Source organism: Pongo pygmaeus, chromosome X (assembly GCF_028885625.2).
Source record: "Pongo pygmaeus isolate AG05252 chromosome X, NHGRI_mPonPyg2-v2.0_pri, whole genome shotgun sequence".
NCBI lineage: Eukaryota > Metazoa > Chordata > Mammalia > Primates > Hominidae > Pongo > Pongo pygmaeus.
In genome coordinates this window covers 12,776,845-12,803,840 of record NC_072396.2, presented here as the reverse complement: position 1 = coordinate 12,803,840, position 26,996 = coordinate 12,776,845, and the positions used below count along the sequence as shown (strand labels likewise).

General features: G+C 38.7%; 1 protein-coding gene across 5 annotated transcripts in view; it reads right to left on the bottom strand.

The window, feature by feature from the left end:
* FRMPD4 (FERM and PDZ domain containing 4) overlaps positions 1–26,996 on the bottom strand; it is a 583,947-nt gene that overhangs the window by 369,908 nt on the left and 187,043 nt on the right. Inside the window, exon 1 of one of the 5 annotated variants that reach the window (XM_063660028.1) lies at positions 11,753–11,855. The exons of the other annotated variants lie outside the window; for them this stretch is intronic. Within the exon in view, the coding sequence (XP_063516098.1) occupies positions 11,753–11,769 (17 nt within the window). The 5' untranslated portion in view covers positions 11,770–11,855. Of the gene's footprint in view, positions 1–11,752; positions 11,856–26,996 lie in introns of those variants that run through there. 5 annotated transcript variants of the gene reach the window in all.

Here is a 26,996-nt window from a genome sequence, read left to right as displayed (position 1 = left end):
AGCTAAGATGGGCCAATCCATGCAGAGAAAGTGTTTGAGCGATAGAGCACAGCCTCTAGAATCAGCTCGAGCTGTTCTTTCTAAAAGCTGCTCTGTGGACTTGTGCTGGTCAATGATAGATACTACGAGTGAGAACATTCCTCTGAGATACATTTCTGTCTATGTTGGTGGGTCCACGTGGGTTCAGTCTTCCCTGTGAGTCCATGCAGAGAGGCACATGCCCAGGAAAGGTCCCTGTCTCTGGTCCTGAAAGCCAGCCAACCCACACTCTCTTCCTAGCCCTGTGGGGAGCCTCAGGCATATGAGCTATCAACTGGCTTTTCTCAGTCTGGTCAGAATATTCCATTCTAGGTTCACAGAATCAGTATATACCTATACATTCCAATTTCAATTATGAATGTAATAACAATGGAAATACTAGAACAAAAAGAATACCCAGGCTCCATTTCCTGAGTTTATGTTGAACTAGATAACAACAGGAGCAAAGACACAAACTAACTAACACAGGCATGTCAAAAAGTAACGAAGATCCATGTAACATGGTAAAAGGAAAATGTTATGTTGTCATTTTCCAGCATTCGTATTTTTGATATGTATGTGTGTATAAAAATTTGCAGGTCAACGAAAGTTGCCAAACTATTCTCTTTGGGAAAGGATTATCTCTTTTTCTTCATTTATACTCTACTTTTGCTGTTAAAATGTTCCCTCTTTGGAAATGCAACTGAAAACCACAATAGGAGACCCCTCTGTACTCATCAGAATGGCTACAATGAAAAAGATACATTAACTAAAAGTGAATCATTCCCATCAATAGTTTCTGATGAAATAGATTTAAAAGATAGGTACAAAGTAAGTTAATATTTAATAATCTGTAGAGTTCCTAAAAGCATTCTTCAACATTAATTTTTAAGTTCATAATCCCACGTATCTTTGATGTTCACATTGGATTGAAATGAATTCATTGAAATATCAAGCAAAACATGTGAGTCGAAATATTTTGACTGGTCACACATAGAAAGAACAGTTAATATTTAGAAGCAAAACTCAGTAGGCTTACAAACTTTGTGATTTTTTAAAAATGATTTTCCTTTAAAGTCAAGCAATTTGTTAAAAAAAGGTTTATAGATGTTTCTAATAGAGGCTCCTATTAAAATTTTAAAGACATTAAATTTTTTAAAGAAAAAGATACATAATGGCAAGTGTCGAGGAGAGGTGGAAATGCAATTGGAATTCTCACACACTGCTGTAAAAGAATGAATCGGTGCTAACACTTGGGAAAACTGGAAGTCAATACTAAAGCTGAACCTATGAAAAATACCTTTTGGCTCAACAATTACACTCCTAGATATGCACCCAACACAAATACACAGAAACATTTACCAAATGACATGTAGTAGGATGTTCACGTCAGCACAATTTGTAATAGGTCGTCATTGGAAATGACTCAAATGTCCATCGACAATTTAATGACTACGTAATTTGTGATATATTCATTCAATAGAATTCTATAACATTGAGAATAAATGAACTACACCTACATACCACTACATTGATGAAACTCACAAACACAGTGTTGCATGAAAGAAACTAAATACAAAAGAATACATGCTATATGATTCCATTAAAGTTTGAAAAAGGTAACACTAATCTGTGATGTTTGAAGTCAGGATAGACATCAGCCCTGGCTGGATAGTGGTGCCACGGAGGCATGACAGGCTTCAGGTGAGCTAGTAATGCTATGTGTCTTGTTCTAGGATGTAACTGCAAGCAAGTGTGTGCTTACTTTATGAAAATTCCTTGAGTTGTCCACTTATGACTTGCCCATTTTTCTGTGTGTTACACCTTAATAAAAAGTTTACTTTAAAATGTTCCATATTTTTTTGAAATGATGGAGATTGTCACTAGGTTGTCCCCCAGTTGAAAGAAAAATGTCCAAGACTGAAATCACCAAGACTGCGAACTGTTTATCTACAGGTTGCTGAGAAATTCAAGCCTAAAGAACCAAGTCACATGTTCCTCTATTTTTAAAGGGGGGGGGGGGGCTGTGCCAATGGTGCAATAAAGTAAGTCATCAGAAATGTTGGCTTTCAAAATAGCAGCAAGATCTACAAATTTAGTAGGAATCTCCATTATGCAATGCTTTCTAGAAAGAATTGTAGCATAATCACACTTTTTTTTTTTTTTTTTTTTGTGAGATGGAGTCTCTCACTCTGTCACCAGGCTGGAGTACAGTTGCGTGATCTTGGCTCACTGCAACCTCCAACTCCCTGGTTCAAGCTCCTCTCCCACCTCAGCCTCCCGAGTAGCTGATTACAGGCACGCGCCACCACACCTAGCTAATTTTTGTATTTTTAGTAGAGACGGGGTTTCACCATGTTGGCCAGGATGGTCTCGATTTCCTGACCTCGTGATCTGCCCACCTCGGCCTCCCAAAGTGTTGGGATTACAGGCGTGAGCCACTGTGCCCGGCCAATAATCACACATTATAGGCAAGCACATCTTCTCCAAATGTTTTCTTATTTCTTGCCATCTTCTACTTTGCACACATCTTGCTCTGTCATTATGTACCTTCTTTTAAGGGTTTAATCAATAGATTTAAAACCACTCATTCTAAAACAACTTTCCATGAACCTTTTTCTACTCTGAGATTTTCCTTGCTCACCTCCAGTTTTCATTTCCTGTCTCTTGACCTGTTTTTAACTTATTACAAAGTTAATTTGAAATGTCTAACCTGTTTCAACATTCAGTTCATATCCGGGTAGTTTTAATCAAAAACATTTTGAAAATTTAATTAAATATGAGACTATGAGACAGTTTATCTCAGCCCACTATTGTAGTTCCAAAACAACTTTCCTTTTCAATAAAGATGAGGTCACAATGACTGAAGCAGATGTTAGACCCCTATGAACAATTCTCACAAATGAATCTGGTGCTTTATCTTCTGAAATCTGGCCCAGAAAACAGGCCAGAAGTTTTGTACTTGAGACCAATACAACCATAAAGGAAATCTAAAATTTGAAAATTAGAAAAAATGCTCTCACGTGTTTAAATTATGAAAATTAAAAGGCCCATAGTATAAAAAATAATGTGAAAAATCAAATCCTACAGGATAAAGGGAATAAGGAACAAAAGGAAAATGTTTCTCCCTTCTTCTTGTTCCATACTTAAATTATACAGCTATATGATCTGTTTTCTTTGTGTTTTGCTGCTGATAATTATATATAATAATTTTTTGGTCTTCTAGTAGTTACCTTTATTAGTGTAGTATATGGTCAAACATCTGTTTCATGTGTTACTAATTTTAGACAGGGTCTATTAACAATCAACTCTAAGAGAAATCAATGCACATAGCTTCCTCTTAACTCCCCTTCCTGCTCCATTGTCAATTTCGATTTGCTATATTATGTGTCGTGTTCCTCACTGGTTATCTTTGGGTTTTTCATCATTGCATTTATAATTTAAGCCTCTATTGCTTCATATATTCATTTTAGGCAGTATCTTTTTACTCCTGACTATGAAATACAAGGAAATCCACATCCCTAAATGTCTCCCACATCCTCTCCTGCCATGAAATTTTGTTAATAATGTTATATAAATTATTGAATTATTAGTGACCCATTAGGAAGACATACAATATTTGCATTCTCTTCTGTAATCCTACTTCACATGATTGGTTAGACCTTTGATTGAACTGGACATAATACTCATTTCAGTTTCTACATTAATTTCTTGTTGAAGAGATCTCACAATCAAGGTTTTTGTTTCAAGAGATGTCATAAATGTCATTATTCAGTTACATGCTCAGAAACGTCTCTTTTTTGCATTTCTACTGAATGGCAATTTGGCTGAGCGTAAGAGTCTTGGCTTTCGCTGCTGTTTTCCCACAACATCATAGCTGTTAGGTTACTCAAGACTAGGCTTAGTATCCTATGGAGGACTCCAGAGGGCACCTTACTAACCGACCCCTTCGCTCCCCAGGTGACTTGCTTTTGATCACATCGGGACTTATAGGATTCTTTATCCTCCTCACCATCTTCAGTGCAAATAGAAGGTCAGTGCAAATATGGTTTGTAGGGGAGATCTGTGCATGTTTGTGGAGATTCCGTGTTTTAAAAATTATTTCCTTTCGGCTGAGATAAACTTCTGCATAGCTGACTGCCACCCACTGCTCCCTTCCACACAGCCCCTCTACCAGCTGGCCTGGCCTGCTGCACACACTGCATGTGTGAGTGACTCCTCCTTCAACCTTACCTCACCATGGGTCTCTAGCGGGGACAGAGACACCCACACCCAAAGCCTACTCTTTCAGGCCCACTTGCTGGGCATTTCCCATCTGCCTCCCCCATTTATGGAGCTCTCCCTTTTCTTCTAGTCCCCCTGTTTAGGCTAAATATCATTGTGATAATTCCATATTGAGGTTGGTAGCTTTGGATGTTAGTTTGACAAACTTTTATGGCTTGCTTCCTTGGTTTCATTAAACATGGAGTTTTTGCTTTGCATTTTTTTTGTTGTTGTTGCTATTTCCCATTACTTTATGAGGGGAACATCATAACTCTGACATCTTTAAGCAAATTTCTCCATTATTCAATTTACAGAAGTTTTGGGTTCCATAAAGTAAGACCAGCCTTAGCCTATAGACAAATGAATTCTTTACTTTCATTTGGTTTCAACTAGTTTATGGTCAAAGCGTGTTTTTAAAATGCCTCTTTTTTTCCAGGTCTTCCGGACAGTGAAGGCTTAGTCAAGGTCCACTTTTTTTTTTTTTTTTTTTTTTTCTGGAAGCATTTCCTTCAGCATTTGCTTATTGGAAAGTGGGGGACCCAGGACAAGTGTCTTCAGTTCTTACTTCAGGTGATAAGAAATTACCTGGGTCCTCCTGTGTATTTTACCTTTGGGCACGGTTGGAATTCCCAGGGAGCCCCCATTTCTTCTCTCTCTTCTAGCATGAGAAATGAAATCACAAAGCAGCCTCATCCTCTGCTTCCCTCTCACTCATAGAAATATGACAGACAGTGAATGCTTCTCTGAGAGTTTACTTATGGCCTAAGTAAGCTCAGAGGTTGACTTCAGTGGATGGAGAATGTTGAACATCTAAATAGGGTCATCAGCTGATTGCAACAAAAGCTTCATCAGTGTAAAATCTACAGTTTCATTTCCAACCTTGGTTTGTTGTTAAAATAAGTTGCTGACCGCTCAGTGTAAGGGTTTGTAACTGTTTTTAAGTGATGATATAGAAATAACTTATGTTATCAGCCCTCATGAATTTAATCTAGTGAAATCTATCCTTAATACTTTGAGTGTTCCCACTAAACAACTGTTCATAAATTAGATTTCCCCAGCAGGAAAAAACAAGTTCAATAAGTGGATATCAAATATATGTTTACATATGAAATACTGCTTCAAATGAAAATTGATGGTATTATTTTAAATTACATCATTCTGCTTGGAAAAATTTGCAATAATAATGAAATATAAAATATCTGTATGTATATAATAATACAACACAACATTTATAAAAACCGAAAATTAAAAAATAAAACTAAGCACATTTCACTGTAATATTTTAAAAAATGACTTCCACTGTGATGGACAATTTAAATAATAATTTAAATGAACTGATACTACCTTAGATGACAGACCAAAATTCAATATTGTGACACTTCTATGAAATAATTAGAATGAGTAAAAAGTTTACTTATTACTGTTTACTATTTGTTAATATTTCCTCTCAAAAATTATCACCTATGTTTTCACATGTATAATTAAACTAATTCTGGGGTGAATTTTTATATCAATATTATAAGGTACTTTTAAAAATTCAAGGTCAGGCGTTGTGGCTCAAGCCTGTAATCCCAGACCTTTGGGAGGCCAAGGTGGGAAAAACATTTGAAGCCAGGAGTTCGATACCAGTCTGGGCAACAGAACGAGACCTTGTCACTACTAAAAAAAAAATTAGCCCAGCATGGTGGTGTGCACCTGTAGACCTAGCTACTCGAGAGGCTGAGGCAGAAGGATCACTTGAGCACAGGAGTTTAAGGCTGCAGTGAGCTATGGTCACGCCACTGCACTCCAGCCTGGGTGACAGAACAAGATCCTGTCTCAAAAAAATAAAAATATAAAAAATAAAAATTCTAGATATTATAAGATGATAAACAGTACCAGAATTCTTATAACAAATGGCCATGGAAAAGATTAAATATATAAAATATTAAAGACATAGTCTAGAAAGAATATCAAATTTATCTAGCCTGCAATCCTGTGCCCAATCTGAAGAAAGGAGCTTTTCTTCAATCAGATTATATAATTAAACACAATATTCCCAACCAGGATGAATCACTATATTATCACAACCTACCCCAATTAAGCGCACAAAAAGAGAATTATACAACCACTTTTGTGGCAAAGAAAAATATTACTCATGTTAACTACTTGTCTCAGAAGAGTGGATAATAGATTCCACATAATTTCATATCCTATTTGTAAATGCCAATTCTACTGGTATGAATTAGTAAAAATGTCTTTTAAGTTTTAAGATGACTTTTTTAAGAGAAGGGGATATTATTATCATATTATTTTGGGAAATAATGAAAGCATCCATTTGAATCACTAAAAATTGTAATTGGTACCCTCCCTCAACAAATAAAGGGGCAAATCAAGAAGGTGACTGAAGAATAAAAAAGTATGCTGCATTTTTGGCAATTCTAGGAGGCAGACTCCAAATTATTTGTAAGGGGTGCTAAAAGCAGTGGCGTATGTACAGAAGGTATGCTGGGCAAAAAGGGAGGGAATATACTTACATCATTATTAATAATCTACACAGCGGATCTCTGGAGTAGGTATTATTTTGCCAGTTATACATATATGGCAATCTAAGCAAAGAAATTCTATAAGTTTGCCAAGGTTTCAGCAGGAATGATTGAGAAGGTTTGAACTTCAACCCAGGACTCTTTCTAAGCCCACTATGCTCAGAGCCTTGTCTATAATACATTCCCAATCCCCCAATATAACAATTTCAGATTGGACTCTGCCTTCCTCTCCTTTATTTACATAATCCCAATGCAACCTATTTTTTTTTTTTTTTCCTGCAAAACACTATCATCCCAAGAAACCTTTCCACTTATTCCCTGGTGAATCATAATGCTACTTCATTCATGATAATTTCCTATTAACCATCAGCTTGCCATCCCAACAACATACCATATCTTTGCTTACTAGTTTGTTTTTTTCTACAACTGGCTTCAAACTTTTGGGTAGTTTAAGACAATTACACTAATCTTTATTTAGTATTTACCCTTCCAATATACTTTAAAAAAAAAACTAGAGATTTTAAAATTCTCATACAAAAGGTATTTCAAAGGCAAAATTACATGTCAAATCTTAAGAGTATTTCTCTTAAGCTTTACTGTTTGTAAAGAAGATTTCTTTTCTTTTTCCTTACAGATTTCTTGTTCATAAAGCAGCTTAACCAATGCTTTTCATGAATTCAGAGAAAAAGTTATTCTTGGGCTCTTTGTCAAATTTGTAAGCCTTAAGCATGCCATATATTGTTGTATTTTAAAGAGCTAGAGAGATTAATCATGTTTTATGAGATGTGAATAGATTTAGAGTTCAATAAAGTACAGAATTAACAGGATTGAACTACATTGGCTCAATTAGTGACAAATTAGATTTGCTACCATCCCTCCCAGTCTCCCAGTATCCACAAATCATGTGTTCATATCACAAAATATAGACTGATCCAATGGGGAATTGGCAATGGGTAATAAAAATCAGCAACATGAGGAATTGCAAAGGTTCCCCAATTCTCCAAGCGCTCACCATCATTAGCCCTGGTTCACAGTTCTATCCATGTTTCTCTGGGTAGAAGTCCAGTATCACCTGGGCTATTGGGAAAGTTACTCAGCCTTTCTGAATTTGCTAGAAAAAGGGTTAGAGGTGCAATTGCTAGAAGAAAAGGAAGTGTCTTCTTAAACTGATGCTAAAATAGATCTGAAAGGCAAGGTCACACACATCCATAACCAGGCTGTGAGCACTCACCCATCTCTCTCACCATCACACATTACAAGAGGAGGGGGACTGCCTCCTTTTACACAGTCTACCCACCCACCCATCCATCCACTCAGCCATCTATCCACCCATCCATCCACCCACCCACCCATCTACTCATTCATCCATCTATCCATCCATCCATCCATCCATCCATCCAACCATCCATCTACCCATCCATCCATCCATCCTTTCATCTGTCTGTCTGTTCATCCATCCATCCATCCATCCATCCATCCATCCATCCATTCATTCATTCATCCATCAATCCATCCATCTTTCCATCCATTATCCATCTACCCACTGAATGCCTGACTGGGATGAGGCCTGGAATTTCTTGTACTCATTTTTAACCAGGTTTAATTTTTATCTTTGAACAAACAAACAAAAACCTTGAAGGAGTTTGATTACTATTTTTTTCCTGCTTTGTGTGTGCTTAGATGGGGGTGCAAGGATGGGTAAAGGAGAATTTCAGAGTTAGATTTATCCCCCCTCCCCACTATGGTGGATCAGGGGAGATCTCCATACACTTGGAATTTAGCACTTGCCATCTACTGAAGGCTGCAAAAACAACAACGAAAAGCCAGAAACAGACTCCAAAGAAAGTCAACACAACTCGTCTGCAAAGGTCAGTGAAATTTCACTAAAGTACAAAAAGATAAATGCTCTTTGGTTAGGAATCTGCTGTATATGATTTATTGAATGGGGCTCAGTACTATTTTAATAATTAGTATTATAAAGTCAACATTTTCCTGACAGGGTCAAAGCATTAAAATTCTTCCTCTCTGACTTCCTAATGATGGTGAATAATAAAGAAAACGGGTTGGTTTTGACAAGGACTGCAAATGGGGATGCGAGTGGGGAGACAGATAAGAGGTCTAATTTAATATCGAAAGATTTTAAAAAGTGGAGGAGGGTCTGGTGGCTGAGAGAAAGAAGAGGAGAGAAGAAATGGAATTTGAGCAGTACTGGAGGGAGTAGGATTTGGAAAACAGAGAAAGTTGAATGATAATTAGGGGAAAGTTTTGCAGTGAGATGTGATGACCCCCACATCTCACACACATACATTCACACCGAATGACCTCAAGACCTTCAGCGAAGACCTACATTGATTTTGCAAAGCTTCCTGGTGTTGTGTTTGTGTGCTTTATTTTTATTTTTTGAATGGTGCAGCCTGCTGAGGTGAGCCTTAGGCAAAAGCAGGTAGTCTAGATAGACACCAGTGACGTGTACTAAGGGACTTGAGAGTGAAAAACAAAACAGGCACTAACAGAAGCCAATTCAAAGCCCATTTGGGGCAACTGCTCTTCCGAACAACTTTAGTCACACAGTACCTTTTCCAATTCCAAATTAAGTTAAGGGAATGCATACATTAATAAAACACCAAATAACAGCTTCATAATTTTCTCTGGCAACATATGATGCTGCTTAGAAAAGAAAATGATGACTTTGGGACATACATACGGAAGGGAAAACCTACTTTCAGGTTTTGTTCATGAACTTAGTAATATGAGGCTGCTGTTGAGGTCATGCTGCTGTAGTGATTTCCTCCAAAGCAATGGCAAATGTGGAGACCAATAAATAAGTGTCATCAGTGCTCACAACCTCAAGCTCATGATAAATCGTGTGCAGGTAAAAAACGCTGATATGAAAAAAGAGGTCAGCGACAGTTTCACATATTAAAAAAATATATTAACTATCAACTAATGAATATAGACAAATGGAATATGCTCCTAGTAATCTCCTGATCAATCCTGACCTGTTCTCAGGAAGGGGTGAGTGGTTTTTCAACAGCTCTCTTCTCTTCATTTCTCTTCCCCTCTAGACATCCCTCTTAGCAATTTCAACTCTTACCTCCCTAGAGGTGACTCCTAAGTACATTTATAGGCCTGACCTCTTTCTTGAGCTCCAGACCCAGATTTCTAACTGACCTGCTGGGCCCAGCCAGATGGATGGCCTGCTGACGCCTCCCAATCAGCAGAGCCAAAATAGAATTCATTCACCTGGGCTCTGCTGCATTTCCCCTCTTTGTGAATTAGAAAATCAAAGCACAGAGGCTAATCCACCAGTCCAAGGTCACTCAGTAACCAGTAATGGACAGGGTCAGAATTTGAACTCTGAGCTCCTACTTCCAAATCCCATCCCTACCTCATTCATCTTTCTCCTTTTCACTGCTACCATCCTGGTGTCAATTGACTGTCTCTCCAGTGGAGTGCCACAGTGACCTCAGCTGGTCTCTTCTCCCCAAGTCACTTGTCTTTCTTTTCCTTCCTTTCCCGTTTATGGGTCCTCACTCATGGGTTTTGAACTCTGATCACATCATTCCATTTCGAAGTAGTAAGGCATCATCACAGTTATACTTATGGCCTCGGAAACCAGGCTTCCTCATCTGAATCCCAGCTCTACCTCTTACTGCCTATGTGATGTTGGGCAAGTTAATCTCTTTGTATACTTGGTTTCCCAATCTGTGAAATGGGAATGGTTATATGACACACCACCTCATCATGAGGAATAAATGAATTGATATGTATAAAATGGACACATGGCTAGTGAGACATCAAGATCCGCTAAATGAATTATGAATTAATTTTCTCAGTCTGGTCTTTACAGCCCTCTATAAAGTGACCCTTAACTCCTTTAACCACATTATGTCATACACATGGCATTCCTACCAGGTTGATCCAACACTGCTCCACAAACATTTGCTTTCTACTTTCCTGCCTCTATTATTTTTCCAAATACTTCCTTAGCTTGGGATGGCCTTCCCAGTGTGAGCTTGTCATTCATAACCAAGCTCCAATGTCCTCTGCTCAGCTAGAATAGACCACACCCACCCGTGACCCCATCAAGGGCACCGGTTCCAGGTCATGCTCTCTGTGTTTGAATTTCCTGCTCTTTCACTGATAGTTGTTACCCTGGGAACCACTTAACCTCTTCATGCCTCAACTTCTTAAGGAGGATTAAAACAGCACCTTTTTTCTTATAGGGTCTTGATTGCCAAACTGTGTACACTATGTGTACAGAGCTTTGAACATCATCTGGCTCAGAAAAATATTCAGTAAGTACTAGCAATTGCTTATAGAAATATACCTATTTGCTTTCAGATATGCCTTCCTCTTTTAGATTATGGAACCCTAGAGACAACTGTTATTTTATTCCTTTTACAGTGTCTTGTATTGTAGCTAGCTCCAGGTAAGCATCACCAAAAACTAAATGTTTGTTGAATGAATAAACATCAGTCAACCCATCTGCTTTAGTAGTTAGAGCATAGCAAATATATGGCTCAGGTTCACAAATCTGATCTCTTCTATTGAATATCAATTCTAAAAGATATAGGAGATTTGCCAAAATTCAGAGGCAGAAATCAGTATTTTGGCAATAAATTACTTTCTTTCCATTTAGCCTTTTTCCCCTACGGAATTAAGCAGAAATCAATTCTATAAGAGCTTCTAGTTCTGATTAACTATGGTGATCCTGAGCTTTTTGAATTTTAATTTCAAGAGCCACTAAAATATCTGAAAAGGGACTTTTTTTTTTAAAGTTCCTTGAATCACAGGTTGTTAATACATTTTGTTGGGAGATATAAAATAATATAGAAATTTGTGGAAGAGTCATAACAATAGTCAACCAGCAAAAATCAAATGTAATAGAATATTAAGAGCTCAAGGTTTAGAGTCAGAGTTCAAATCTTGGATCTGTCACTTACCAGCTGTGTGACCTCATGCCACTGAACTGCTCTGTGCCTCAGTTTCCTTAACTGTAAGTGGGGACACTAATGCCTGTCTCATAAAACAGCAGAGTGCCTGAAAAATAACAAACACTCAGTAAATGGTGTATGTTAACAACAATAACAACGGCAACAATAACAATAGTTTGGGAAAACAAATTTGATCTTTCCTTTAGTGTCAGTAATCAAGATGCAAAAGTGCCCATGAATTAGAAAGCAATCACAATTTGAGTTCTAAAAGAATCAGTAACTTACCCATGAAGAAAAAAAAAAATGGTTCAAGATAGGACAATATTTCATTAAGCTTTCTTCCTATGCATCATTGCTTTCTGATTAATTTTTTTGATATATTTCCTAAAATGACACTATTCTGAAATATTATTGCATGCCTTGAAGGTAAAGGGGAATGCTTTGGGAGAAAAGTTTTTATGAAGAATGGTCCTAGCTCCAGAATTAAAGGCTAAAATAACTTGAAACATCATGCCCTCCAACTCAGTCATTTTAGAGATTTTAAAAACTGACTTGAAAACAAGAAGAAAACAAAAACTCACTAAACTAAACTAAGCTGAGAACTGGAGGCCTGAAGTTTATAAATAAAGTGAAGTTTGTAATTTTCCTGAAATTAAGAGTGAGTCAAGTAAAGAGACTCTCAGTCCTCACTCCAGGATGCTATCAGTAGAATGTGCTGAATAGTTCAACTGACATGACTGGGATGCCATTTACCTTGAGTGCAGTCAAGGGGAGGCAAAGAACTGAAAAGTCACCTCATTGAAACAGATCATTTAGGTAGACCATTAGTTGCACAGACGAACATTTGTAAAACGTGGAGCAACTTAACAAAGGTAAGGAAAATTTGGAGCCCATTGAAAATCAATGTTGATGTCAAAATCAAAACCCTAACAAATAAAATAACCTATAATGAAGGTCCACAGACTACATAAAGATAAATTTTTTTATCTTTAAAATGTGAGCATTCTGAGGAGAGAAATTGTGCAGACCTTGCCTTACTAAGGTAGGGGACAGTGGCCGACCTCACACAGAGACAACTTATCACGTGTACTTCTCAGCTAAGATCTCAAGGTTTTCGGAGATCCTTCAGAACTGTGATGGTTCTCTTTGATAACCCTAGTTGGCCTACTAAAGGACAAACTGCCTACTTTGACCTCTTTCCCAACTAACTAATCAGTTTCCCCCAAAATATGAACCAATATTCACTCTTCCTGGGCTGGTTTTTCTCTCTCTCTTCTCTCATATAAAGCCAGTTTTTGTCTTCTCTATTCTTTGACAATACTCCATAGACCATTTTACGCATAACTAAATGCGCATGCAAATGATTAAACATGTCTGAAAAATGCTGAGTATTGAAATGTTGTTTTCACTTCCACCGGAAAAACTGACATTTATGCAGTGGTTATTAACTTTTATGATACCATCAACACTGAATTGGTGTAACATGGTTGTAATGAGCCTAAGAAATACTTGGCAATCTGAGAACCCAGTCCTTGAGTGCCACTAATGGGAAGCCTGTTGCAGATAGCACAGAAGTACTGTGAAACTGCAGTCTATCAGGAAGAACAATTTTCAGGAGGGGTTCGAATCAACTTTTAGAATGCGTAGAGGGAAAATCCCATTTACCATTGAGTGGCTTGATTGCTTCCCACATTTGTTTATTAAGAAATACCATTGGCCAGGTGTGGTGGCTCATGCCTGTAATCCCAGCCCTTTGGGAGGCTGAGGTGGGCAGATCATGAGGACAGGAGTTCGAGACCAGCCTGGCCAATATGGTGAAACCCTGTCTCTACTAAAAATGTAAAAATTAGCCAGGCATGGTGGCACGTGCCTGTAGTCCCAGCTACTTGGGAGGCTGAGGCAGGAGGATCTCTTGAACTCAGGAGGCAGAGGTTGCAGTCAGCCGCAATTGTACCACTGCACTACAGCCTGGGCAATAGAGGGAGATTCCGTCTCCAAAACAAAACAAAAAAATCATTAAACTTTTTCCAATGATGCTGTGGTATATAAGCAAGAATTTGGTCAGCCTATGCCTGATCTCTTACTTCATACTTTCCCAGGAATGCTGAAAGAATGAAATATGCCTGAAATTAATGAACTGGCAAATTGTGTACCTGAACATGGACAGTGGTTTGACATAGGTTAGCCAGGACTAATGAGAGTGTAATCAGTGGGGTTAAAGATGTAAAAAGCAAAGAATACACAATGATGTAAAACATCAAGGCATAAAGGCAAGAACAAACAAACAAAAACAAATTTCATGTAGTCAAACTATGGTCCATACACAGAAGCCTGGTATCTATAAATGATCATATGCATCCTGTCCTAATATGAGAAAAATGCCTTGGAACATTCAAAAAACATGATTTGGGGTTCAATAAATTAAATTTGTCTACATTTTAACCATGTTGAATTAAAAAAATCCTTAGAAGTGAGCCTCTCGAAAATAAGACTAAACTAAAATGTTCTGCTCCCAGATGGATGTTCGGCCTGGAATGTAGCCCTTAATTGTTTACTGACAATCTCCCCACCCTCAAGCTCCTTCCCTCCTGCTGTCCTTCTCTTAAAATGCTTTAACCCAAACTCAAAAACTTTTTGACATTTTAGGACCTTTCTACATGCTCTGTTCTCAGGCCAAAATTTCCTTTCCTCTGCGCACTAACTGGTGAATTCCCACTTACCCTTCAAGATCCAACATGGAACATAGGCAAGGTGGGCTCTGGAGTCAAGTGGACTGAGATAGAAATCCTGGCTCTACCCATGTAGACATTTGCCCTGGTGCAAGTTGCTTCACCTCTGGAAACCTCTGTTTCCTTATTTATAAAAAGGCAATAATGATGCTACTTGATGGTTGTTGAAAAACTTAAATACTGCACCAACTGTTTGGCCAAAGCTCCTCCAGGTAGTACATATTTCACAGCTGTGTCTTCCCTTCTAATGGCTTAACTTGGGCAACATTAGGCAACGATCCCTAAATTGCTAAAATATTTTATATCCACTTAAGCACCTATCAATTTGTACTTTTCAAATCATGTCTGTATCCCCAAATAGTGTGTAAATTCTTTCAGACAAGAGACTGTTTCATCCATATTTGTATTTGCATTACACCGAAGGCACTGATTGGCACATAGCTGCTCAATCAATGCCTATAATGGCTGCTCCATCAGTGTTTACTGAACAATGGATGGTTGAATGATTATTTTCAGTTAATAAATCATAGTGGGGAAATGCAGATGATGTTATAAGTCTCCTTTCAAGCTGCTTTTCATCTGCCTTTTCCAGAGGACTATATACTGTCTAGGACACAGATCTACAACTAGGCACACTTCTGCACATGGGCACTGCTATGGCCTGAATGTGTCCCTCCAAAACTCCTATTGAAACCTAATCCCCCTTGTGTGATACTAACATGTGGGGCCTTTGGAAAGTGATTTAGTCATGAGGGCCCACCCTCGTAAATGGGATTAGCACCCTAATAAAAGAGGTTGAGGGAAGCCCCCCTTCACACTCCACCATGTGAAGACACAGTGTTCCCCCCGTTCCACCATGTTAGGGTGCAACAAGAAGGCACTATCTTTGAAGCAGAGTGACCCCTCACCAGACACCCAGTCTGTTGGCACTTTAATCTTGGATTTCCCAATCTTCAGAACTGAAAGCAATACATTTCTATTGTTTATAAGTTAAGGTAATTTGTTATAGCAGCTTAAATGGACTGAGACAAGTATACATGCCCTTTCTTCTTTGTTACTAAGTCAAATCAAACTAAATGCGGAATGAAATAATATTATTTTATGAAGCTAGAATGTAACATCAAAAACTAACAGTAAAACAATCTAACCATATAAAAAACTATTTTCACCAATTGCCTTTTTTTGAATGGTCAATCTTCCTCAAGGTTCATTCTGCAAAGCCACAGTTGACCTCACAACCTATCCTAAGTGGAGAGTATAAATCACTGTCGCAAAGCACCTCTGCAGTCATTAAGCTCAAAGGCATATTTGGTTATTAGAACACCTAATAAGGAAAATAACAGCCCCTGACCATTTCCTTATCTTACTTGATCTAGATAGTTCATAAAAGTATACTTCATTACCTCAATCCTATATTCCAAATAAATTTCATAAACCAGACACTTAAAATATTACACAGTATAGTCCTGGAATATGTGTGCATTCTTTATAAATCCTAATCATAGTTTTCCTAATCAGGTACATATGATTTCTCTCTGGATCCTCAATTAACGTTCTATATAGCCCAATATTCCTGAACAATGACAGTAATGATATTTTTTACTTAATTTTTGCAATTAAACAATATTGAGCTAATAAATAAACAGAAAAGTCTCTTAATGAACACTTGCCTACGAAAAGATCATCTTTAATTTTGGCATTAATCATGAGGCCAGGAGTGTATACTACATGGATTTAATGATAATTTGGGGTTGTGTTTGAATTGCTATAATTGCTTCCTTGTTGGTCAAAGTGTCTACAGATTTTCATTCCTTTATTCTATACATCCTGACCTCTCAAAACTCAACTTTTTCTACATTGCCCACTTGCTTCCTCCTAACACACACAGAAGTACACCATTTTCCAGTGTTCAGTCCCACTCAAGCCCTGCCAGCATACTCCCCTAATATTATCCAATTCAAACCTGCTACTCTGCCAGATCACTTTACTTGGTTCACTCCATTGCTCTTCTTCATCAAAAGCTTTGAGCCGCCACATACACTGCTTGCCTTTTCGAATCCCCTTTTCCTATGCTTGCAGCTAAACACAAAAGCTTCGCTTTGAAGTTGGACGTTTTTCCTGAACCAGCGGTGTGACCTTTCAGGCTCAGCATGGGATTAGTTTGTTTGGCTAAATCAAAAACATAGTTAGTTTTTAAAAGTCCATAATAGATGTTATGGAGAAAGATCCGTTGGCCTTTCTTCCAAGATAAGCCTGCCAGTGTGAGATGTTATGGTTCCCTGCACAGTGTCTGTGAGCTTAATGATGTGGCTCCATACATGAACCGGCAGTGTACCAGGTACTACTCTAGGCCTCTATTTAAGAAAAGATGTATCTCTCCCACTCTACTCAGAAAATGCATCTTCTTCTCGGAAGGGGTTGTCTAGGACAGTAAAGGCAACATTCAGCTCTCTGAATCCCATACATCATTATAACTTGAGGGGTGACCCAAAGAGAAATAAGCCTCCCAGCCCAGGGCTACCAAGGTGAGGTTTGGCAAGGCCATTGCTAATGCTGACACTTAGGTCTCCACAAGTAGCTATGCCAACTGCCAGATACAAAGAACTTACAGAGCTCCAACAATTGTCCAGTTGAAATTGGACAGAGATACATATTCTGCATCCTACTGGCTACCTCAGAGGGAGCTAAAACAAGATCTAAAGAAAGCAAGTCCTTATGGTATCTCTTTGAACTCAGAGAAAACCACTTCAAATGGCCCTCATTTGGTCTCTGCCATGTTTTCTGCCTTTTGACCAAAAAAAAAATCTTGGAAATTAGAAAAGCTATTTTCTAAAAGTGAATCACACACAGGGAAATAAAAGTTTTGCATTTAGAACTTCAACCAGGCAAAGACTCAGTCACCAAGAATGGGCATTAAAGCAACTCCATTGATTCCTTTGAAAAGGTGCAGTCAATGCTTCTGTGCAAATTAGAGTCATAAGTAAAGTGACTGAGGCGAAATAAATGATATTGTCAAAGCTGGCTGCAAAGGAAGCTAATTACTCTAAGCGGATAGCAGTTCCTCCTTGCAAGAGGACCATACCTTTGCTTGGGGGAAAGGCATAAATGAAACTTGTGATTATGCAAAACCAGGCTTCAGGGCTAATGCAATAGAGAGGCTGAGAAAAAGAGAAGACAACACGTGCCCTGCAGGAGCAGGTAACTAGTATACTCAGTCTCCTGGTGGAAACAGAGGTTTAAGTGCCCTGGAATTTGTAAAAGAGAGTTGATAGTGAAAGCATCTCAGTGGGGAGAGAAATGGCCCTGGAAAATGGGAGTAGGCTAGACTCAGAGTCCAAGGGGAAGGAGGCCTATAATACATTCCTCGTGTTGGGTAGGAGGCAATGTGTTATTTTCAAAGAAACGATTATATAAAACTAAGAAAGCTTTTTTAAAATGTCAAGTTAAGAAGGATGCACATCTTAGGCCAGGCACAGTGGCTCACGCCTGTAATCCCAGCACTTTGGGAGGCTGAGGCGGGAGGATGGCTTGAGCACAGGAGTTCAAGACCAGTCTGGGCAACATAGCGAGACCTCGTCTCAACAAAAAAGTTTAAAAATTAGCTGGGTATGGTGGTGCATGCCTGTAGTCCCAGCTAATCCGGTGGCTGAGGTTCGAGGATCACTTGAGCCCGGGCAGTCGAGGCTGCCTGTGATTGCACCACTGCACTCTAGCCTAGGTGACAAAGTGAGACCTTGCTTAAAAAAAAAAAAAAAGAAAGAAAGAAAGAAAGACAAAAAGAAGGATGCATATCCTAACACAGAGCTCTGAATGAAATGCAGTGCTTTCCCCAGGAAAATGTGAAACCAACAACTCCTTGAGTTAGGTACCAATGAAGTAGGCATGAAACTCTGACTTTCAAAAAGTTAGTTAACTTCAATTATATCTCTGTACAATAGGATAATAATCCGCATAGTGTTATTGAGAGGCTGCAAGGAGATAACATATATCAAGAGCTCAGAACAATACCTGGCATTTATTAAAAGATGCATTTTCACAGGAAAGTAATAGCAATTGTCTGAGATGTACTAGAGCTGTCTTTATGTCTTTTTCTCCTTGCAGCCTGTGAGCTCCTTGGGGCAGGTGCTATGTCTCATCCATTCTCACAGTACAGTGGGCACATAACAGGTGCACAATAAAGATTTGTCAAATTTAACAGAAAGAATTAGAACTCAAAGTTAATAAACACAAGGGCCAAAACACCTCTTCTAGCTACCTGCCTATACATAAGTCAGCTTTTTTTTTTTTTTTTTTTTTCCACCAATGAAGAGGGTTCTGCAAATACCACACCTATTTATGCAGAGGAACAGAGAGAGGCTTAGTAACTTAGAAGATGCAGAAACTTGCCTTATCTCCCAAGAATGTGCACCTTTACATAAAGTATACACTTAGAATAAGTTTGCATAGCATAAGTTTTGTCATTGCACTTGACTTGGCAGTGCCCATATTACGGAACACTGCACCGCCATTGAGGCAGGTTATTGAGGGAGAGATGATTTCCAGCACCAGATAGATGGCCTGGCCCTGACACGAATCTGAGAAAGAAAAGGAAGGCTGGGGGCAATTCCATTTGCATGCAAATTAAATAACTAGGTTGACTCTCATTACCTCATACATTTAAACAATTTTAATGCAGAACTGGTTCCTTCCCTGAAAGAAGAAAATATGACCAAAAGTGAGGATAAAGCTTACTGTCAAACTTACTTTCCATTGTAAGGCAGAGAGTGATACTATAGTAATATTTTGTGTTTTACAGAGTACAAGAGGTGAAGGCCCTTTCCATAATCTCCCAATAAAAGTATATGAATGGACAGTACAGAAAAAGGATCTTTTAATGGGAAAGGATAATGCAGAACCACAGATTTTCATTGCACCTTACACACATCAGAAAAGTCTATCTGTTATCTAAAGACCTAGGGAAACCTGTTTCTAATCTCTACCAGATGCACCTATATTCTTGAAAGTGGACATTAGTATAGTCTTCTGGCAAAAATTAAAACAATTTGGAGATAGCCACCAAACAAAAAGCTACATACCTGAATATGTTTCTTCCAGCCAGGAGCGTGTATGCTTTTTATATAAATTATGTGAATGTCAGAAAGATTCCCCAATCATAATGTAATTTCACCTCTAAACAAACTGGTTGGTTGGCTTGTTAAACCATAGCAAGGGAAGATCATGATTCTAATCTTTTGTCAAAAACCTTATGTTTACAAGTTTTTTCTGCTCCATGTCATAGACCACACAGAGCCATAAAAGGTAAACTCAAATTTTGCAGAAATTATAAAGTAAAATTTTCCCCATTTGTAGCTCAGATTTTAATTTTCAGAACCTGAGTTGTATCCTCTGAAACATTTCTTTTCCTGGCTAACTTTAAGGAATGAAGATTCATTTTGTCGGCATCCTTATGTCTAAAGCTACCTTTTCTGAGGATCATAATTTCTCCTTCATGAACATAGGCCAATTTCAGTTGCCTTTCATCTTGGCCACACCTCTAGTAACTGAGTTCAAAAAATAAATATGCCCAAGTGACTGCCTTCTTAAAAAAAAAAAAAAAAAACATTTTAAATGCAAAAATCCTCAATGTGGCTTAGGTAATGAATCATATAGGCTTGCAAAATTTCAAGCACATAATTGCCTGTCCATAATAAATTTTGAAAATTAGCCCATTTCTAGAGTTTGTGCATATGGCCTATAAAATGTGTCACTTATTCTATGATTCACAGACTTTATTCCAATTTTAAAGCAAACAGATGTTTATCTTTAAATGAGGTAGATAATACAATGCTTTAAAAACTTTTGGTATATTTATTATGGTTAAAAATGGCAAACATCTGTAGTTAGGGAAAATATACCATAGTGCCTTAGTCCCATGGGAAACCACAAATTAGGAGTTGACAAGTTGCAGGTATTTAAAACGTCTGGCTCTACTGCCATTCCATATAAAACAGGGAGCTTAATCGGGATTATATTTACTCTGTCCATATGTTGCTTTCAGACCACAAGGGCACCTTGCTTAATGATGCAGTATTTTAAGAGTGAAGTCTTTAAGAAGAAAGAATAAACAATATAGAGGGGTTATTAGTGGCTTTTATTTTTACTTTATAAATGTTAAATTACGTTGCTAAGTGATTTAAAAATTCTATTTTTTAAAATTGCCAGAAAAAACTCCTTTCAGGATTCTCAATTAACCCATGAACCAAAGATCATAAGTTTTAATATTAGTTCCAATTCAAGTTTGGGTGAAAAGCAGTAAATTACAATTTATCTTTTCATATAACTAAGTGAGATGAGTTTCATTGTTGCTTCTAACTCAAGTAGCCTTGCACTTCAGGGGGCTTCTATAGGTATTCAAGTTTCAAAATGCCTTTTGTTCTCTGTGTCAAAGATCTAATTCAGATGTGAACTTTTATTTGTTACCAACATTCTCATTTTGAGAGGCTTACCAGCTTTCCACCTAGAACAAATATAACCTTCAGTACCTGGAGGAGTTATTCGCTGGACTACTACTGTTATTTTCTGAAATATGTCTACATGATACCACTCTGAGGATTAACCTTAATGTCTTTATAATGTTGTATCATTTTCAAAATGGACAAGATTTTCCTTCCATGTTAAAAAAAAAAAAAAAAAAAACCCGAAATCCCGAAAACACTCTGTTGCACAGCCCTTAACAATATATGTATTTTATTTCTGCCAAACCAGGAGTCAGCAAACTGTAGCTTGAGGGCCAAAACCAGCTGACCCCACTTTCTAAATAAAATTCTACTGGAATGCAGACATGCCCATTAATTGACATGTGGTCTGTGGCTGCTGTGGTGCTATATAACCAATGGCAGAGTTGAGTAGTTGCGACAGAAACTGTATGGCTCGTAAAGTCTAAAATAGTTACTATCTGGCCCTTTACAAAAAATATTTGCTAATCCCTGCTGTAAATCATTAGTTCTGCTCCTAGCCATGAGCTCCTTCTGCAGGGAATAGCTACACTTTCACTCAGTGTCTAGCCCTAGCAAGTGTGGATGCACAGAGGGTGAATACAGGTAGCAAGAGGGTATACCTTGGGCAGAATGAGGGGGATTAAGGCATCAGGGAGCATCACGAGGGTGTCAAGATTGTTTCAGAGGTGAAACCAAGCATCAGTTAAGAAGGGCACTGTGGCAAACCAAGTTTCTCATTCACTTCTTCCTTGGGTGTCTAGCAAGTAACATCCCAACCTAAGGTCTCTAGCAGTCCACCAACCACTAGGGAAAACTCCACGGCTACCGATGGTTCATGAATCCAGTGCGTCCCCACCACTGAAGTGATCCTAAAAGAATTATTCTCTGATGCCCAGACTTTCAGTGCCAAAGTTTCTCAAAGTTTCTCACCTCTTCTTGATGGCTTTTTCTAAACCTAGAGCCTTCAGGCAACCTACTTTGGAAAATTGCTTACTAGATTATCCACAGAATTTATGCACTACCCTCTTGGAATTACGAATAAAGAAAAGTAATTTTTTCTAGCATTTTTGCCTACTAGATGCTAACTTGCATGAACTAACTATAAAAGGGTGCTCTTACTTGGCTCTTGGGGCATTAAAGATGATCATGACATTATCACGGGATATGGTAACCTAATCATTACTTCCCTAATTTAATATAAGAAAACTGAGGCCCAGATAGCTGAAGTGCTGTGTCCAAAGCCACATGGTTCAAATCTGGTTGCTGACTCCTTGTTGAATACTCTTTATTTAATAAGTAACAGAAGATTTTTTGAATATTTACTAAATTCCAGGTACTTGTGGTAAGTATTCTGCATGAATCACCTCATATAAACCCCATAAAATCCTGTAAAAAGGTGTATAATTATCCTCATTTTACAAATAAGGAAAATGAGGCTGTGTAGATAGTACTGATTCACAGCTGGGGTGGAAAAAGCTTTCTTTATCTCTGAAAGTGCCGGAGGTCTGCTTTTTGACTCTTGGCCAAGATAGGGGCAGTGAGATTTAAGTCGTTTTTTTTTTTTGGTTAGAAACTGTCCTGGCAACCCACCTAATTAAGTTACTTTACTGCAGGTTTGCACTGCCTTAACTGGTTTGCCTCGCTTGATTATGACCAAAGAGATTCAGGAGCACCCTTGCATTGAAAGCTTCTCTGAACTCTCCCCAAGCCAAGATTGGGCACACAGATCCTGATGTTCAAGCCAATGACTCAGCCTGGCCCTATGTGCTGAAAGGAAGAAAGGACTCTGGGTTGTTGGAATGTCTCTCTGACTCCTGATGTTGCCCACATTTACTTTCTCTTACTGCACCATATCCTTTTTCTCTCTAAACAAAAGCTTCACATGCGTATTGTTGGGGGCTCAGAAAGCAATACCCGAAACTGAGGGCCTCAGAAGAAAAGGTTTTTCTCTGACCTTCTGCTGCTCTCTTGTCTCTCAGTCCCATTTTCCCCAGAGGCTAGTCATACAAACTAGCATCCCTCTTCCCCAAGGCATGCCATACAAACCAGAGCCCCTTTGCCACAGAGCCAGCCATAAAACCTGAAAATACTATTATAACTTTTCCTCTGCTTTTTTGTGTAGAAACTGGCCATAAAGAAATTCTCTGACCTACCTTGTTTGGCTGCAGGTCCTAAGACCCCCCCATTCCAGAGAGGGTTCTGCCCCACACCCAGAAGGAAGGAAGGCTGCTTAGAGATGCCAAGAAGAATCTAGACAGAAAGGCCTTCCTGGATTTCCCCACTCAGTCCATTAGCACCAGATCATACTCTATTTGTCCAACCATGTTTCTATATTCCTGTCCATCCTTTGTTGAATCTAAGCATAAAAATGGACAATTTCCTCAGTATCTTTGGGTCTTTGTTCTGAAGGCTTCCATGTGTACACATTAAGTAAATTAGTATGCCTTTTCTCCAATTAATCTGCCTTTTGCAAGTTGATTTTTCAGCAAACCTTCAGAGGGCCAAATGGAAAGCTCTCCCTTGGCACCTACAGTACACTCTGTGGTATCTAGTGAGTCCTTTCTAATACCTGAACTGTATAAGCCCTATACTGGCTTTCAGGGATGAGGTTCCCTCCTGAAGATCACACAGCCTCTAAGTGGCTGTGCCTAGGGTGGAGGGCAGCAACCTGACTCTAGATTTCATGGCTATTGTTTCCGATTGTGAATTCTGTAGCCTGCATTAGGATACCTGAGGGTGACAGTAACAACGTGTACTCTAGAAAGGTCTGCATCAGAATAAGAGGTGCCATTATATAATTCATCCACCCAAAGCAGTGCCTTTTTCCAATTCTCACTGTTTTAGTTACCTTTTGTCATATGACAAATCATCCCCAAATTTAGTGGCTTAAAACATCAACTATTAGCTGTCTTTACTAAGCTCACAACTCTGCAGGTTGGCAATTCACTCACACAACTGCAGTCAAATGTTTGGTTAGCTAGGACTTAGTGGTCTAGTGTGGCCTCAGCTGGGATGGCTCTTCTCTCCCATGTGATCTGTCATCTGTCATCTTCCAGCAATCTAGCCCTGGCTTAATCTCATGAGGGCTGCACAATATTCCAAGACAAAGACAACAGATTGAACAACAAATTGAATTTTATAGTTTAGAAATCTTTCACATTAGAATTTTGTTATTGCCTAGTTTTAATTGTTTGGTACATGTAACATTTTAGAAAATTATTACCAAGGGACTTAATTTCTGTAGCTGATCCTATAACTGGCTCATCCCAAGTCAGAGTTGGTAATATGACTGTTCTTTGTGAGGAAGAGAGCTGGCATTTGCTGACTTTGTTTGAGTAATGATGGCCCTCAAAAATATTTCTTAAGGACTAGGCTCAGAGAAGGCATGTCATCACTGTTCCTGCATTCCATTGGCCAAAGCAAGGCAAATGGCTACCCCGGATTCAAGGCAAAGAGAAGTAGACTCCAACTATTGATGGGAGGAGCCAAAAAGTCACAGTGCAAGAAACATGGACAAAGGCAAAGATGAAGAAATGGGGCCACTTTTGTAAATAATCTATAATCCTCACAAAGGCACAGTGTGTACTAGCAGGAGCACTGAGCTAGATGTAATCGTTTTTTTTTTTTTTCTCTTTGAAAAACGATGAACTATCCGAATGAAACTGTAAATCAGATCTGCTAGGCAGTACTTTCATCTCAGGAGGTAGATTACAGAGCCAGTTCCCTGGCTGTCCCAGACTTACTCCCTCTGGCAACTGTTATTATAGTCAATTGAATAAACTACAAATTTGCATACCACAAATTCAGTAAATAACCAAATAGAAAATAAAGTTCAATATTTGAAAAATTAATATTTTAATTGCTGTATAATATAAAGTGACCCTTTTTACAAGAGTAAATGAATTAGGCTTGATCAGATTGGAAATATTTTTGAGGGCCATCATTACTCAAACAAACTCAGCAAATGCCAGCTGTCTTCCTCACAAAGAACAGTCATATTACCAACTCTGACTTGGGATGAGCCAGTTATAGGATCAGCTACAGAAATTAAGTCCCTTGGTAATAATTTTCTAAAATGTTACATGTACCAAACAATTAAAACTAGGCAGTAACAAAATTCTAATGTGAAAGATTTCTAAACTATAAAATTCAATTTGTTTCCCAATCTCTAGCATTTTACTTTAGAGGACATTATGGTGAAGATTTCAGTTCAAAATGCCAGACAGACAATACATATTCATGTTTTTCCCATGAGATATTATTTTAAATGACAATAAAGAAGAAAATGGAATCAGAACTGATATGGACAGAGAGAACAGAAAGAGGATGTGTCAGCAGCTCAGAGAGGGAGTAATGGGATGATGAAGAGCTGATGGAGCTGCAGGTCCTGGAGAAGTTGTGACTTTGACTTTGTTTCCTAAATTTCTCATTTCGTGACTCACATGGAAATTAATTTTTTTTGATGCAGGGTCGCACTCTGTCTTTCAGGCTGGAGTGCAGTGGTGCGATCATAATTCACCGTAGCCTCAAACTCCTGGGCTCAAGGGATCCTCCTGCCTCAGCCTCCTGAGTAGCTACTACAAGCGCACACCACCAAGCCTGGCTAATTTTTAATTTTTTTGTAGAGATGAGGTCTCACTATGTTGCCCAGGCTGATCTCAAACTCCTGGGCTCAAGAAAACCTTGGCCTCCCAAAGCACTGAGATTAAAGGTGTGAGCCACTGCATCCAGCAAAAATTACAATTATTATGCCTCACTGAAAGAACAGAGGGAATGCTTGAGGCTGGTCGCCCATGTCCTGGGCCTGTAGCTGCCCTGACAACACCTGAGAGGCACAGATTCCTCAGCACCCCTAGGACTTGGTGGCTGTCAGCCAGGGGCAGTTTTATCCCCCTGTGTACATTTGGCAATATGTGGAGACGTGTGGCCATCACAACTGGGGGTGGGGGATTCTATTCGCATTGAATGAGGAGAAGCCAGAAATCCTGTTACATACCTTACAATGCACAGGACTGCACCTAACAACAAAGAATTATCTGGCCCCAAATGCCAATAATGCTGAGGCCAAGAAACTCCGTTGTGGTCCAACTCCTCAGTGGCCCATCATTGAGTCTCTCCGCACAGTCCAGGAAGCTTAAATATCACCAGAGGGATCTAAAATAGATGGGGCAGTTGATCTGATTTGAAGAATGTCAACAAGCTTGAGACTTAAAAATGCCAAATATAAAATTGAGTAGCATTAGCATGGATAAAAAAATAGAAGGAATACTTACACACCTGTATATTAAATAACTTATCCCACCCATTCCCTCAGGTAGAAGTGCCCATAGCCAGTAATTTCCAGGGCAAGAAATCAGGACATTCTCCTCTAAAGAAATGGAACAGACCATCTGAGAAGACCTAGAGTAGGAAGTGAAAATTATTGGTGGGCCAGATAAAGGTCTCCATATTCTAGCATTTAGAAGTCCACAGTGAAACAGCGTGCTCTTCACCTGCTAAACCTAGTCTTAAGCCCCAGTCAACATACTTATTCATTTCACAGATCTTCCTAGGAGTAACCTGTTACTTCACCTTGAAGAGTAGTTTAGGGCAATGATCCTCTAACTTTAAGGCTCATATGAATCTCCTGGGAATCCTGTCAAAATGTAGATTCTACTTCAGGATGTCTGAGGTGGGGCCTGAGGGTCTGCATTTTAGAGCTTCAGGGAATGCTGATATTTCTAGCACATAGATTATTCTTTGAATAACAAAGGTTTGAAGGGGTTGGCAAGTTACTGGTGAGCCAAATCCAGCCTGATCCTGTTTTTGTAAATAAAGTTTTATTGGCACACAGCCACACTCATTTGTTTCCATATTGTCCTTGGCTGCTTTCATGCTATAAGGCAGAGTTCAGTCACTGTGACAGAGACAGTATATCCTGAAAATGCAATAATTTCAAGTGCCCAATTTCAGTGCAGTAATGCCAAACTTTCAGTCTTAAAGACTACTTTCCATGAATACGACAAACACCAAATAATTTGAATAATGCAGTTGGGTTACATTTTCTGT